This window comes from Megascapheus bottae, chromosome 28 (genome assembly GCF_031878675.1).
Source record: "Megascapheus bottae isolate mThoBot1 chromosome 28, mThoBot2.hap1, whole genome shotgun sequence".
Classification (NCBI taxonomy): domain Eukaryota; kingdom Metazoa; phylum Chordata; class Mammalia; order Rodentia; family Geomyidae; genus Megascapheus; species Megascapheus bottae.
The window spans coordinates 8470093-8485601 of record NC_143536.1 but is presented as its reverse complement, the minus strand read 5'-3'; the positions used below and the strand labels follow the sequence as shown (position 1 = coordinate 8485601).

At 45.1% G+C, this 15509-nt stretch overlaps 2 protein-coding genes across 2 annotated transcripts in view; one reads left to right on the top strand and one right to left on the bottom strand.

The window, feature by feature from the left end:
* Positions 1–689: 689 nt before the first annotated feature.
* On the top strand, positions 690–2658 carry Pop5 (POP5 ribonuclease P/MRP subunit). The gene is made up of 5 exons (XM_090320272.1): positions 690–779; positions 858–1000; positions 1924–2073; positions 2223–2306; positions 2396–2658. The coding sequence occupies exons 1-5, from the start codon at positions 760–762 to the stop codon at positions 2503–2505; spliced, it is 507 nt and encodes a 168-aa protein (XP_090176398.1). The 5' UTR covers positions 690–759; the 3' UTR covers positions 2506–2658.
* Positions 2659–6094: 3436 nt separating this feature from the next.
* The window catches only part of Rnf10 (ring finger protein 10), a 32452-nt gene continuing 23037 nt past the window's right edge, over positions 6095–15509 (bottom strand). Inside the window, exons 11-17 of the mRNA XM_090320271.1 lie at positions 15086–15203; positions 14763–14864; positions 12747–12902; positions 10243–10343; positions 8081–8138; positions 7839–7997; positions 6095–7058 (exon numbers count right to left, since the gene is read on the bottom strand). Of these exons, the coding sequence (XP_090176397.1) occupies positions 6982–7058; positions 7839–7997; positions 8081–8138; positions 10243–10343; positions 12747–12902; positions 14763–14864; positions 15086–15203 (771 nt within the window). The 3' untranslated portion in view covers positions 6095–6981. The remainder of the gene's footprint in view (positions 7059–7838; positions 7998–8080; positions 8139–10242; positions 10344–12746; positions 12903–14762; positions 14865–15085; positions 15204–15509) is intronic.

Here is a 15509-nt window from a genome sequence, read left to right as displayed (position 1 = left end):
TAATTTTCAAGTCAAAAGAGTCCTGAAGCAGAACCAAGGCAAAACCACGATAGCAGAAAACAGCCTAGATGACAATTATTATCCCCTGGTGGTGAAATGACACTCCATTCCCGTGTGCTTCGTGTTTCTTCTGCAGGGTATGGAAGTGTGATCCCGGCCCTGGGAAGGCTTGTGGAGGGAGGGAGGGAGAGCAGGGAGGAAGGACAGAGACAACACCACATATTGTTTATTGCTGGAAGAAACAAGTGGCGAAGCCCCCGCCGCCTCACGACTTTTCGTTACAAGGCTCAACTACAAATCGCCTATTTGCATCTACGGAAGAAAAACAGGTCTCACCTGAACGCGGCGGTCCGACACCGCCCCCGGGGGCCTCCAAAGTTCCACCATCCAACATGAGGAGCGTGGCAAGGTCCCGAGGGCGCCAAACGCAGCGGCTGCCCGCCGGACGCTGTGGTAAACGCCGGCGTGGAACCGAACCACCCATCCCAGACGCCTTCAGCCAGTCAACTTCCCCAGCGTCTCAATGTAGAGGTTTCCGAAAGACGCATGCGCCGGTGCAAACGCCGGCGAGGGCGGGGCTTGAGAGAGACTGACGCAAGGAGAGGCCTCTCAACTCTAACTCCGCCCCCCCTCATCCCGCCTTCCTCTCTGAGTGGCTGCAAGCCTGCAGAATTTTTCATTGGTCGTACACGGGCAGGGGGCGGGACGGGACCTACGTCAGGCCTGAGCTCCCGGAAGGCCGCGGGCGCGGAGGCAGCCATGGTGCGATTCAAGCACAGGTAAGCGAGCCTCCCCATTCTTCCGGACCCTCGGCGGCCCCGGCTCGCGCTCACCTCCCCGCTTGTTGTCCACTGCAGGTATCTGCTCTGTGAACTGGTGTCTGACGACCCCCGCTGCCGCCTAAGCCTGGACGACCGAGTGCTGAGCATCCTGGTACGGGACACCATCACCCGGGTGCACGGGACTTTCGGCGCTGCCGCCACCTCGATCGGCTTCGCGGGTGAGGGCGCCCGGCCGGGGCGGCGGGATCGGGGCTGGGGGGCTGAAAGAAGGGACACGAGCGATCCCGATGCACCTTGCTCTTCCATCGGTGACGGGCTTTAGGCAACCAGGGCTGGAACTCCAGACGGGAGACCGAGTTGATGCCGAAACTGGGCAGAATTTGAACAACAAAAACTTCTGTACCTGTTTGACGTCTGCGTTATTGGAGGTTGGGAATGAACTTGATAGGACACTTGGGGGACGCAGGTAATAGTTCTGGATGAAGAGGCATGAACAGTGTTAAGTGGTGAAAAACCCTGAGCCATAGTATTTAAATGCAGGACCAGCCAAGGTAAAGGCCTTCCATCCCAATTGCTACACTTTTATTCTCGTTTCCTTGTTTACTAAGCGTACACTTAAATCCTGAAGAATTAAACTCCTATCGGGCTGCCAGAAAAACTCACAGGGTTGCAGTGAAACCCATGTTCCACTGTTTTTCTTGAATAAGGATGATGTCTCTGATCTCATTTATTGAATTAATTTCTCATTCACCAGTTAAGTTGTGCAACCAGTGTCTCCTCCACAGATGGTTTGTCCTATTTTTCCCCCCTTATACCTTTCATGAATCTTGGAACTCAAGGTCTTGTGCCCCCACAGGTGGCGCTCTAATCACTTGAAAGACATTTGAGAGACTGGCTTTTTGGCTGGTTAACTGTAGAGTCTCATTGGACTAGTAGTCTGACTGGGCTGGCTCTGTCCTCATCCCACCACCTGAGTAGCTAGGATTTCAGGCCTGAACCGCCAGCAACTGGCTTTCAGGAATAGTTTTTCCACTTACTTGCCTAGAGCAGTTTTTGCATGTCATAGGGTTTCCCCCCCCCAAAAGTTAAACATGTTCCTGTGAATCTAGCTTTCTAAAAAAAATTTTTTTTCCTACTACAGTTAGGTATCTGAATGCCTATACTGGAATAGTGCTACTTCGATGCCGAAAAGAATTCTACCAGCTTGTGTGGTCAGCGCTTCCCTTCATCACATACTTGGAGAGCAAAGGGCACCGTTACCCTTGCTTTTTTAACACATTACATGTGGGAGGTAGGTGTGGCATGATGAGTCATTTTCAAAGATTGGTTCAGAGATCAATCTTGATAGGTGACTATCCCTTATCAGTGAAAGCCACAAACTCCCCTAACCCTAAAAGACGGCCTTCTTACAGGTGGCTGGTGACAAAAATTTCCACTTAGGTACGATTAGAACATGTCAGAAGTTCCTGATTCAGTACAACAGGAGGCAGCTGTTGATCTTGTTGCAGAACTGCACTGATGAAGGTAAGCAGCAGTGACACTGAGCAGTGACTGAGTCTCAGCTAAGAAATCACTCCCAGTCATCTTTCATCCCTGCCTGTGCCTTCCTCCAGGTGAACGGGAAGCTATTCAGAAGTCTGTCACAAGAAGCTGTGTTCTGGAGGAAGAATCGGGTGAGGAGCTTTCAGACAGCGGTGAGGAGGCTACTGAAATAATGGAATGAACTTCTGCTGGCCACAACAGCAGGCTACACTGTACCCAAGCCCACTGTGGAAACAGGACATTCTAGGAGACAGCAACAGCAGCTTCTGTACTTCTCCAAACCAGTTGTATCTTTTTTGGCTAAGAGTAAGTTGAATAAATGCATTTGACTTCTGTAGCATTTAGCTTATTTCTGTTGCAAAAAGGGCTTACAGGCTGGGCTCAGTGGCTCATGCCTGTAATCCTAGCTACTCAGGAGGCTGAGATCTGAGGATAGAGGTTCAGAGCCAGCCCGACCACTAAAAACATCTGTGAGACTCTTATCTCCAGTTAATCACCAGGAAAAACCGGAAATAGAGCTGTGGCTCAAGGGGTACAGCAGTAGTCTTGAGCTGAAGAGCTCAGGGATAATGCCCTGGCTCAGGGGTAGGGCAGTAGCCTTGAACTGAAGAGCTCAGGGACAGCTCCCAGGCCCAGTTCAAGCCCTATGAACCACCCCCCCCCAAATAATAAAATGGGGGGGCTTACAGAATTCATGCTTTAACCAAGCCTCTTCCCTCATCTACATACTGCTCTTGCTTTAGTGGGAAAACTAATGCTGTGGTATTAAACTTGACACCTCCAAAATGGACCTGAGGCAGGCAGTCATTGTGAGGATTGGTGAGACACTGTTCCTAAACTTGCACAGATCCCAGTACAGATTCCACAGGACTTTACAGTACCAGGTGATTCCTTGCCAATACTTATGCTACTGATGGAGAAATCCAGCCTTTAGCTGGCCTAATGGTTACACAGTTGTAATCCTAAAATATAGGCAGCTGAAGCAGGTGAATTCCAGACCAGTCTAACCCATACAGCACAGTCCTGTCAAAAATACAACACATACGAGGCAGTTGGTTCAAGCCTGTACCTAATTACTTAAGAGACAACCAGTGCTTGGGGGATCATAACTTGAGCCAAGCCCAAGTAGTGGCTAAGAGCAGTGGCACATGCCTGTCATCCCAGAGAAAAAGGGAAACACAAAGAGGATCACAATCTAGGGTGGCCTAGACAGTGAGACCCTACCCAGAAAACCACCAATACAAAATGGAGTGATTTGAGTGTTTCAACTGGTAGCTGCTTAGCAAGCACGAGGGCCTAAGTTCAAATTCCAGTACTGTCCAAAAAAATAAAAAAATGGAATCAGCTGCTCCATCACCTGGAGGATTGGTTGAAGCAGACAATGGATCTAGGCTGGATTGTGATGCCGCTGTTTCGAGAAGTGGTCAGTCAGAAGTTGCGTGAAAACTCTGAAATCACACACTGGGGCAGACTATAGCCACTGTGTCACTGAAAGAAATTGAACCTGACCAATGAGCTGTTGCAAAAATGGAGCAGTTGTGTATCTGGCTGGGAAGAGTATGAGCAGATCCAGTCTGGTTGAGAATATATGGTGGGGGGAAGGAAGAAAGCTGGGACCAGGAATGTAGCCTAGTAGTAGAGTACTCCCCTAGTATGCACAAAGCCCTGGGTTCGATTCCTTGGTACCACATACTTAGGAAAAGCCAGAAATGGTGCTGTGACTCAAGTGGCAGGGTGCTAGCCTTAAGCAAAAAGTGTCCACGCATAGTGCCCAGGCCGAGTTCAAGTTTCAGGACTAGCCAAAAAAAAAAAAAAGCCAAAAGGTATTATCTGTTACTTTTGCTGATCTCATGAAATGGACATCTGAAAATGCGGCTCCTGTTGAGGGATCTGAAATGGTTAACTTCAAAGAAGAGGGTTTTGGTTTGAAAGCAAGAGACATCAAGGAAGAATTTTTTTATGGGTTCCACAAAAATTACTAGTGGTTCAAAGTCACTCATTCTGAAAATGAAGAGTTAAGATATTTGTGTGTGATGGGTCTTCAGCTCTTCAGCTCAAGGCTACTGCCCTAACCCTAGAGCCAAGTCCATTTCCCATTTTCTAGAGGTTTAGTGGAGATAAGAGTCACAGGTACTTTAGTGCCTGGGCTGGCTTTGAAACTTGATCCTCAGCTCTCAGCCTCCTGAATAGTTAGGATTATAGGCATGAGCCATCGGCCCGCAAGACTTTAAGGCTGTGAATTGTCTTTAATACAAAAAGGTGCTGTGTATCAAGTTCAAGTCCACTTCTGGATTTCTCCTATATATGGTGGTAGTAATACACTGATAGTTTTAACAAATTGCAATATTTACTAATTTTTTTAAAGAACTGCATATTATAATTAGCTCTAAGTCAAAGTATCATGTATGGACAGACAACTCAATTGCATCAGATTTTTCTGTGCTTTGGCAGCTTGGCTCCCTTGTCATTTCCAGTTACACAGCCCATGCTGAAGTCCCCCACTGAGCTTGAGAGCTGTCTCCACCCACATTCCTCCCTGGTGCTCAGGGCTCACCTCCTGGGCTGCTGTACCTGTTGTATGACAAGAGAATACAGGAACTTCTTGTCACCCTTCCCTCTTCTTGAACAACTGAATTTGCTTTTTCCTCCCTTTTTCCCTTCCCTTGCTTTCACTCTTGCTCTCTGCCTCCCCATCCCTTTCTTCATTGCAGTTTTAATTAAGGGCCTTGTGCTTCCTAGGCATGTGTGTGTGGGGGGGTGATCACTGAGCCACATTTCCAGACTTTTTGGTGGGTCATGGGGCTTGAACTGGCCTAGGCACTGTCCAAGAGCTCTTCAGCTCAAGACTACCACCCTACCCGAGCTAAGCCCCCCTTCCCATTTTCTAGAGGTTAACTGGAGATAAGAGTCTCAGGTCCTTTGTGCCACTGGCTTTGAACCTTAATCCTCAGATCTCAGCCTCCTGAGTAGCTAGGATTACAGGCGTGAGCCTCCCGTGCTCAGCTCCAGACTTTACTTTTGCACTGGTTATTTTAGATAGGTTCTTGACTTACCCAGATGCATTCCTCGACTCTTTTGCCAGTCCTGGGCTTAGGCTCAGGGTATGAGCACTGTCCATGGACTTTCTCAAGGCTAGAGCTCTACCACTTGAGCCTCAGCACCATTTCTGGCTTTTTTCTATGTATGTGGCACTGGGGAATCGAACCCGGGTCTTCATGCATGCTAGGCAAGCACTCACTCAACCACTAGGCCAAAGTTCCCGCCAGACTTTCACTTTTCAGTCGTTGTGGGGCTTGAACTCTGGGCCTGGCCCCTGTCCCTGAGCTCTTCAGCTCAAGGCTATAGCTCTCCCATTTGAAGCACAGCACCACTGTTTTCTGGTACTTAATTGAATAGTGTCAAGGACTTTCATGCCTGGGCTGGCCTTGAACCCCTATCCTCAGATCTCAGCCTCCAGAGTAGCTAGGATTACAGGCATGAGACACTGCTCCAGGCTTTCAGCTGTGTATTTGTAACAACTACAAAGTGTTAAGTCTTTTGTCATTTCCTATAGTTGGAGTCCTGGGTTCGATTTCTCGGTACCACATACACAGAAAAAGCCTCAAGTGGTACTGTGGCTCAAGTGGTAGAGTGCTAGCCTTGAGCAAAAGAAACTCAGGGGCAGGACCCAGGCCCTTAGTTCAAGCCCCAGGAATGGGGCAAAAACAAACAAAAAAAACAAAGTTTGTGAGTCTAGTTGATCTATAATGAACTTAAAAAAAAAACTCACATTTGCATGGGTAGGTGATTTATTCCAACTTACACATGATTTGCTTACACATTCTGTTAAAGGTCACTTTATTAAGCAGCAAAAGAAAATATCACTCAAATTTGGCTGAAATCAAGGCCTAGGAAAGTTGCAAAGAGCAGGTAACCTACTTGGCTGTGGACTTGCTCTCTCCACACGCTGGACTCCTATTCTTCCATCTCAGGCCACTATCACTTAAAAAAGGCTTGATGGGAAGGATGATAGGTCCCAGAGCTTACTTAGTGGCAGTTATAGCTTACCTTACCCAAATGAAACTTGGGGGCAGGGTTCCTACTCATGAACCCTGCCCCCTTCCCACCTTACAAATAAAAGTGCTGGGGACAACCTAGCCCATCCAGCGGGCCACGACAGGCCATTTGTTGGAAGAAAAACTTAAATTCAAGCTGAGTGTCCTAAATCCATTTTATTCCCATCCCTCTATTTCTTTAACAAGAACTGAACAGGTAGGAAAGAGGCAACCATGTGGGTAGTTGTGCTGAGCAATGAGGACGCCCTGACACTAGATGCCACAGCCACGGCAAAGGCGTCCTCTAAGGGATACTGAAGGGACTCAAACTTGTTTTAGGTAAAGAAAATTACATATGGGTCAAAAAGACTAACCTGGCATCGAACTAAAAACTTCGGCAGGAAGAGATCTCATGTGAGTGTCAATACTTTTATTTTGGTGTAAAGACGGGAAGCTGGAAAATACACTGTATTTAAAATTTTCTTGGTTTCCCCTCACATTGTGGAAACCCCCTCCCCCCGCCCCAAGTTAATCTGTTCAAACTCAAATACTTAAAAATTACAGCAGCAAAACAAAAGCGCAGAAAGAAAATCAGATGGAGAAGGTGGCCTGGGCGAGTAGTGTCACTTGGTATGGACAACTGAGGTGCTGAACAGGAGCTTCTGTTTCTGCTTTTTCCTTTTCTTTCCTCCTTTCTCCTCTAAAGGGAAACAAAGAACTCACTCAGTTTGCAATGCTGTCACCCCTGTCCTTGGACTTTTCATTTCTAAGTCACAGTATGGCTAAAAGCGCAGGCTCTGGAATACCCTAGATTTCAGTAACAGTGTTAGCTTATTTTTCCTTTCTTTTTTTCTTTTTTTTTTAAAAGTCAGTTCTGGGGCTTGAGCTCAGGACCTAGGCACTGCCCCTGAGCTAGTGCTCTCCCACTTGGGCCACAGTGCCATTTCTGGCTTCTTCTGTTTATGTAGTATTGAGGAATCAAACCCAGGGTTTCATGCATGCTTAGGCAAGCACTCTACCACTAAGTCACATTCACAGGCCCTAGCATATATCCTTATGCTTGTCTGTCAAGTCACTCTGTCTCCCTTGACAGAAGTTTCCTCATTGAGCATCATACGCATTTAATATAGTTGAGAAAACTAGCACAGTACATATAAAGCACACCATAAATGTATCATATTTTACCACAGTGCAGGGTTAGGACAAAGCCTGACTTCCCCATCTGTGAACCACTTTTTTTTTTTTTTTTTTTAAACCAACTCTTGATTCTAAAGGTGGGATCTATGTTCCACTGTTTTGGAAAAAGAAATCACAATTTCACTTGCAGGAAATGGTAAACAAGTCTTGTATCAAACAAAACCAATAGTAGACACGCGGTGCTGAAGACAATCCTTGAGGCTGAGAGCCTGACAATCAGTGGAATGGGTGGTGGGAATAGCAGGCTAAGTGCCTGTACTGATACTAGAACTCCTGCCCTTACCAGAGAGGGGATCTGAAGTAGCAGGAGTGTCCAGCTTCATGAAAGCTGCTTCAATAGCTTGACTGAATGAATTCTGGAAACTGGGCACAGGAACACGATCCGAGTTATCACTCTCCCCATCGCTGTCCACAGGGACAGGAGGAACTAAGCTGTTCTCATCTGAAAAAGAACCGCAGCATTACAATTCTAGAAACAACTCTAGACAGGGTCTGAGTGGCTCTTCACCAGGAAGCTCTTCTCACCTTTCTTTGGAGTAGATTTGGGCCACACATCTGCTTTTGCTTTTCCAACCCGCAACATCTGCCAAAGTGGGAAAAGGGAGAGAAATAACTGAAGAATCCAGTCCAGTGTTTTTCTATATACCCACCACTGATAAAGGGGTATAGAGCCAACCATTAATTAACATTTAGAAAGGAGACCACACTAGGATTCAAACTCAGATTTTCATCTACAAGGCAGGTGGCTTTAGTAGAGCTAAAGTCCTAACTCTTTTTTGGCTTTATTTTCAGGCAGGGTTTCCTACTTTACCTGGAAGTAGTCTCACAATGAGATCCTCCTAATACAGCCTTCTGCACAGCCGGGAACAGACATATACCTCCACAAGAGGCTTATTACAATGGCATCTTGCAAACTTTTTGTGAGGGCTGTTGATGCTTAGCAGCCAAGATTACAGGCAGGAATCACCAAAGCCTAAGTGGTTTTGTTCCTTAAAAAATATGTAAAGAAAGCTGGGCGCTGGTGGCTCATGCTTATAATCCCAGCTACTCAGGAGGCTGAGATCTGAGGATCACTGTTCAAAGTCAGCTACGGCACGAAGTCAGTAAGACTCTTATCTCCAATTAACCACCAGAAAACCAGAAGTGGTATTGTGGCTCAAGTGGTAGAACGCTAGTGTTGAGCTGAAGAGGCCGAGTTCAAGCCCCATGACCAACCCCCCCCCCCCAAAAAAAAAGTCTATAATCCTAGCTTCTCAGGAAGCTGAAATCTGAGGATTGAAATTCAAAGCCAGCCAGGGCAGGAAAGTCTTCCGAGACTCTTATCCTAGCCATGAGGGAAAAGCTCCAGGAAAGTACCCAGGCTGAGGATCAGAGTTCAAGGCCAGCCCAGGAATTCACGAAACTCCATGACAACCAATAAAAAAACTGGGCATAGTGTTGTGTGCCTGTCATTCTAGCTATGCATGAAGTGTAAATACAAAAGTCAAGATTCAGGCTCGCCCAAGCTAAACTGAGACCTTATTTAAAAAATAACAAAGCTGGCCAGGAGTTTGGCCTAGTGGCAGAGTGCTTGCCTAGCATACACAAAGACCTGGGTTCGATTCCTGGGTTCCTGGGTTTGAACTTGAGAAAAGTTTAAGGAGAGTGCTTAGGCCCTGAGTTCAAGCCCCATGACTGGCGCAAAAAAAAAAAAAAAAAGCTGGGGCCGGAAGTTCTAGTGGTAGAGTGCTTGCCCAGCATGCACAAAGACGTGGGTTAGATTCCTCAGTACCACATACATAGAAAAAGCTGGAAGTGGTGCTGTGGCTCAAGTGGCAGAGTGCTAGCCTTGAGAAAAGCCAAAGGACTTTTTAGGACTTTTTTGAAAGGCCCTGAGTTTAAGCCCCACGACTAGCAAAAAAAAAAAAAAAAGCTGTTTAGGGAAGCAGGGGCATTTAAAGGAGGGCAGCAGACAATTGGAGAGAGAAATGGTGAGTGAGTTATACTCAATGAACATACTTCCAAATGAAACAAGGACCATATGGCAGGGGTGGAAGAGAAGGGATGGAGAATTGTGAAAGAAGTAACAGCCAGAAGTAGAGGTATGGCTCAAGTGCTACACCAAAAAAAGTCAAGTGAGTATACAAGCCCTGAGTTCACCCAGGTCCAGTGGGTGCATGCACACGCGCACGCATATGCACACATACACACACACACACACACACAATATTTTGAAGATGTATCACCTGTTTTATTCTTACTAGAAATGTTTTCAGTGTTTGATCTGAATTTTCTCATGAGAAAACAGACCAGTCTAAATTATACCAAACTGAAGAATTCAAGAAAGCTACTAGCATGAATTCTTTAAGCACTAGCAGCTCCCTCAACTACTCTTGGCCTTATTTTTGAGAAAGTCTACAGCAATAGCTGAGATTAACTCCATAAACTTCCCTCTTAAGCTTCCCACTGTGATATACTAAGTAAAGTTAATGTCTTCCTTCTCTAATAGAGGATTTTCAAATCATCTGTTCTCAGCCACATCCTGCTGCTTAAAGCTCCAACTGATGGCAGACTTCCCTTATACCACCAGCTCACTCAGTCTGTCCAGCTGTATGACAGTGAATGGCAAGAGTCCTTAGATAAGCTTTCCAGAACAAGCAGAAGGATTGTTAAATAATGTTGGGCTGCTTTATGAGCAAAGGGTTTACCTGGGCAAAGGAAGGAAACGGAGACTCTTCTTCCAAACTCCCAACACAGAAAGAGGGACTACCCTGCCCGGCAGTGGGTGACAGGGGAGTCAGCAGAAAATCTGAAAAAGAACCAGAGACTGAATTATGTAAGTTCCAAAGTGCTAGTGTCCTCCTAACATAATGAGCCCTGAGTCAGAGCAGGTAATTATCATAGAAAACTTCTCCTGAAAACTTTCTCTTAGTCTTTTATTATTACTTTCCCCCCTATTCCTGGAGCTTTAACTAAGGCCCTGGATGCTCGCTGTCCCTTAGCTTTCTTGTTCAAGGCTGGTTTTCTAACACTTGGACCACACCTCCACTTCTGGCTTTTTAGTACTTAAAAATAGTCCAGAAGACCTTCCTGCCCAGACTGGCTTCAAATCACAATACTGAGATCTTGGCCTCCTGAATAAGTAGGACTATAGGCATAAGCCAGCAGTAGCTGGCAAAAATACAATCTTTACACGGTGGGTAAGATATCGAATAATCTGCTATGTTCCTTCATATAGTATTGCTTGATTGCATGAAGACCATAATAGAACTATAGGATCATATGTGATCATAGGATCACCAGAACTATACTATACATATTCTGATTTGGTACATTGTCAGAAGTGCCTGACAATCATCTGCCAAGCACTAGAGGCTCACACTTGTAATCCTAGCGACTCAGAAGACTAAAATCTGAGGATTGTGATTCAGAGCCAGCAAGGGTAGTAAAGTCCATAAGCACCTAAAAACAAGAAGTGGAACTGAAGCTTAAGTGATAGAGCACCAGCTTTGAACAAAGCAGCTCAGGAAGAGCACCCAAGCCCTGAGTTCACACATTAAAAAAAAAAGAAAAAGAAAATCAAGTGAGTCAACAATGGTAAGTATTTTATTTCCTAACACTACAATACATTCCCTCAATAAGTGTTAAAATTTTAAATACCAAAGACTTCTCAAGTACCTGACAATGCTCAACATTCCCTCAAGTGGAAGATAACTAGTTTTGAATCTATATCTAGTCACTGCATGCTATATTTAGTTATATAAACCCACAATGAAATGCTTTGGTTTTGAGATGGTCACTTTTTAGCTTATCCACAAATGTTTAACTTTCTATGGTCTATGCTTCTCATTAATTAAGACAGCTATTTCCGGGGCCAGGAGTTTGGCCTAATGGTAGAATGCTTGCTTTGCATGCACGAAGACCCGGGTTTGATTCCTCGGTACCACATACATAGAAAAAAAAGCTGGAAGTGGTGCTGAGGCTCAAGTGGTAGAGCTCTAGCCTTGAGAAAGTCCAAGGACAGTGCTCAGGCCCTGAACTGAAGCCCAGGACTGGCAAAAAAAAAAGACAGCTATTTCCTTGTTCAAAAAGTATGAAGTAGCTGGGTGTGGTGGCTCATGCCTATAATCCTAGCTACGCAGGAGGCTGAGATCTGAGAATTGTGGCTCAAAGCAAGCCCAGGCTTTCAAGTCTGTTGAGACTCTTATCTCTAATTATCACCAGAAAACTGGAAGTGGCACTGTGGCTCAAGGGGTAGGCAGTAGCCTTGAGCTGAAGAGCTCAGGGACAGCGCCCAGAGTTCAAGCCTCACCAATTGACCAAAAAAAAAAAAAGTATGAAGTATTTCACAACATAAATGCTATAATTTAGTCATTTCTCTAATGTGTAAGCTTTTTTTCTTAATATTTATAAATACTTTGGTAAAGAGACCTATTCAAAGATTCTCAAGCATTTAGAGACATATCCTCCCCCCCCCCCCAAAAAAAAAAAAAAAAAAAAAAAAACACCAATCTAGAGCTAAAACAGCAGGAAAGAATCTAGAAAGTGGGCTTGAAGTTTAGAAGCTGGGTATATAAGAAGTCATTTGAGGCTGGGATTGTGGCCTAGTAGTAAAATGCTTGCCTAGAATACATGAAGCCCTAGGTTCATTTTCTCAGTACCACATAAACCGAAAAAGCTGTTAAGTGGTACTGTGGCTCAAGTGGTAGAGTGCTAGCCTTGAGCAAAAAAAAAAAAAGTTCAGAGAGAGTGCCAGACCCTCAGCTCAAGCCCGAGACTGGCAAAAACAACAACAAAAAACAAAGCTGTCAGTACAGTCAATGGGAAAGAATAATTAAATAAGAATCAAGGTAGCGGGCTGGGAGTTTGGCCTAGTGGTTAAAGTGCTTGCCTAGCATGCATGAAGACCCGGGTTCGATTCTTCGGTACCACATACATAGAAAAAAGCTGGAAGTGGTGCTGAGGCTCAAGTGGTAGAGCTCTAACCTTGAGAAAGTCCAAGGACAGTGCTCAGGCCCTGAGCTCAAGCCCAGGCCTGCAAAAAAAAAAAAAAAAAAAAAAAAGAATCGAGGTAGCTTAGGACTATCTGAAGTTAAGGTTTTTCATCTGAATATGACACCATGCCAAATAGTATCAGACTTGTAAATTCAGATAACAGAGCTTTGCTTAAGGTTTAGCTACTGCCCAAATTCTTTAGGTTTCAGCTCTTTACCTGTATGGGAACCTGGACTTCTGCTGAGAGGAGAAAGGGAGAGGGCCCCATGGCCCTCAGTGCTGGTAGGACCCAAAGCAGAATCAGAGGAGCAGGTATAGGAATTGAAGGCAGGAAACTGCTGTAGATTCTCTAGGGGAATGTGGACTTCAGGGTCTGAAAGGAAACACGGTAACAGTAAGTCCACTTATATAATTCCTCAACAGTTTTTCCAACAGTTAAGGACAGCCAAATATCAGACTCTTAAGGAGTCTTTCATTTAATGTAATTTTTATTTCAAAATGTCTGTTTTAATATAAAAGCCTTGATGGACCTGATAACAGCATCAGAAGGTTGTAATTTTAGCACTCAGGAGACTGAGGTAGGAAAATCTTGAGGACAAGGCCAGCCTAAGGTACACATTTCAAAAGAACCAAAGCCGACTGGGGAGGGGGCTGGCTCCAGTGGAAAAATGATTGCCCAAAAAATAGAAGGCCTTAAATTCAATCTCAGTACTGTAGAAAAAGAAAACCCTAAACAACCAAACAACAAAAAAGCCAAACAAAGCAGCTAACACTAGTCCTAACTATGAAGGGGCTGAAATCACCAGGCTTACAATTTAAGGCCCGTCTAGGCAGAAAGTTTGCAAGTCCCTATTTCAACAAATAAAAAAGGCTGGATGTGGTGGCACACAACTCTCATTGAGAAGTATAAATAGGAGGATCAAGGTCCAAGACAGACCAGGCAAAGATGAAGCCTCTATTTTCAATATAATGAAAACAAATAACATTAACAAAGGGCTAGGGGTATGGCTTAAGTAGAAGAGTGCCTGCCTAGAAATTGCAAGGCCCTGAATTCGTACTCCAGTAATGCCATGCACATACACATATACATATATACATATGTATACAAGCGCGTGCATCAAGTGCCAATATAGAAGACTTGTTCTAACTTCACAATTAAAGATGGGTGATAAACTTAGTGGCTATACTATTCTACTTATCTAAATATTTCCCTACCAAAAAAGCTAAAGCAAAACCTCCTTGTTCCTGGCAGAGGTTGGGATACATCCCTGTAACCCAGCACTTGGGAAGCTGAGGAGAATCAGCTGAACTCAAGATTTCAAGGTTTTCCACATGCTGGTGGCTCATGCCTGTAATCCTAGCTACTCAGGAGGCTGAGATCTGAGGACCATGGTTCAAAGCCAGCCTGGGCAAGATAAGGACATAAGACTCTTCTCTTCAGTTAATCACTAGAAAATTGGAAGTGGCACTGTGGCTCAAAGTGGTAGAGTGCTAGTTTCAAACACAAGAGCTCAGGGAACGTGCCCAGGCCGAGGTCAAGCCTCAGGATTGACCAAAAAAATAATAAAATAATTAAAATCCTTTTTCCTGAAACACTTGTTTTCTCAAAGTTCAGGTTGTATGCCAAATAGCAAAGTGCTAGCAGCCCACGCACATTCGTAGTCTACTTACTCATTGTCCAGTACCATCCCTTAAATAGGAGTGAACCAGGCACTGGTGGCTCGTGACTGTAATCTAAACTACTTAGGAGCCTGAGATCTGAAGATTCAGGTTCAAGGCCAGCCTGGGCAGCAAAACCCATGAGACTTATCTCCAATTAACCACCAGAAAACCAGAAGTGGTGCTGATGGCTCAAAGTGGTGGCCCACTAACCTTGAGCAAAAGAGCTCAGGGCAGTGTCCAAGCCCCCAGTTTAAGCCACAATCAACAACGACAGTCAGGGATACCCATTACTCATAGCACACAGGTCTCTAGCACTCCCAGCACATCTCCAACTCCTCCTCCTAAAACAGGGGGGAATCTCATTTTCACTACTACTATTAGTGTGTACACTTCGACCCATACAAACTCTGAACTATTCAACCAAACCAACAGTGCAAGTACTGCCTAACTCACAGGTCTAAGAATTGAAGGAAACAAATGGCAGAACACAGACCACAGAGTCTGTCTCTAGGCCCAGAGCCTCCACACAATGACATATGGCACAAGTAGTCAAAAAGGTTCCTGAACGTACACTTGCCCTGCTTCTTGTTCTCCTCCATTTCAATCCTGCGCTCTCGGCGGCGTTCCTCCCGAGCCTTCTTCTGGCGCTGGCGCTTCCTCTTCTCAATGTCATCTGTAGATTGGCCAAATCAGAGAAGGCCAACTTAGAGCACCCGGACTCTTCCTCTCTGACTAGTAAGTCAACAAAGCTCACACCAGGGGGTCAAACTTGATAGCCGGAGTATTTCAAGAGGAACTAAGTCATGATGCAGTTCCTCAAAGTCTCCACCCACACTGGTTTCTGGTCTAATGTCCCTGAACCCCATTACAGATGTAAAATAGGAACTTTCTTACCTGAGAATATCTCTAGGGTTTCCTTAGAGACCACAGGAGGCTGCAGAGCCAGTTCACAAATGCTGAACTCACAGGTGAGTGGCAAGTGGGACAGGTACCTATGACGCTGTCGAACATCCTATATGGAATTAAGACCAATACTTGAGAGCACAGGGTCATAAGCTGATTTCCAACAGTATGTCCAGATCCACAGAGTCCCGGGACTCAACAGATTAGTACTCAATCTGTAACTACTTTGAAAAGCCAAACATAAATTGCTTTGGCTACAATAAGACAGAACCACCAACTAAATCCAGAGCTTTTTTTCTGGACTGTGCTGCAGGTGAACAAACTGAGACTAGTAACAAATTATCTAAAGCTAATCAATGGACTCTGATTCTCTAGGGTGTACAATTAAGGTGAGAAAACAAGGAGTTGGGAGAAA

Coding starts and splice junctions, on each gene's coding strand:
- Pop5 (XM_090320272.1), top strand. CDS start 760: ATGGTGCGATTCAAGCACAG. Junction 1,001..1,923: donor CACCTCGATCGGCTTCGCGG/GTGAGGGCGCCC, acceptor TTCCTACTACAG/TTAGGTATCTGAATGCCTAT. Junction 2,074..2,222: donor TAACACATTACATGTGGGAG/GTAGGTGTGGCA, acceptor ATTTCCACTTAG/GTACGATTAGAACATGTCAG.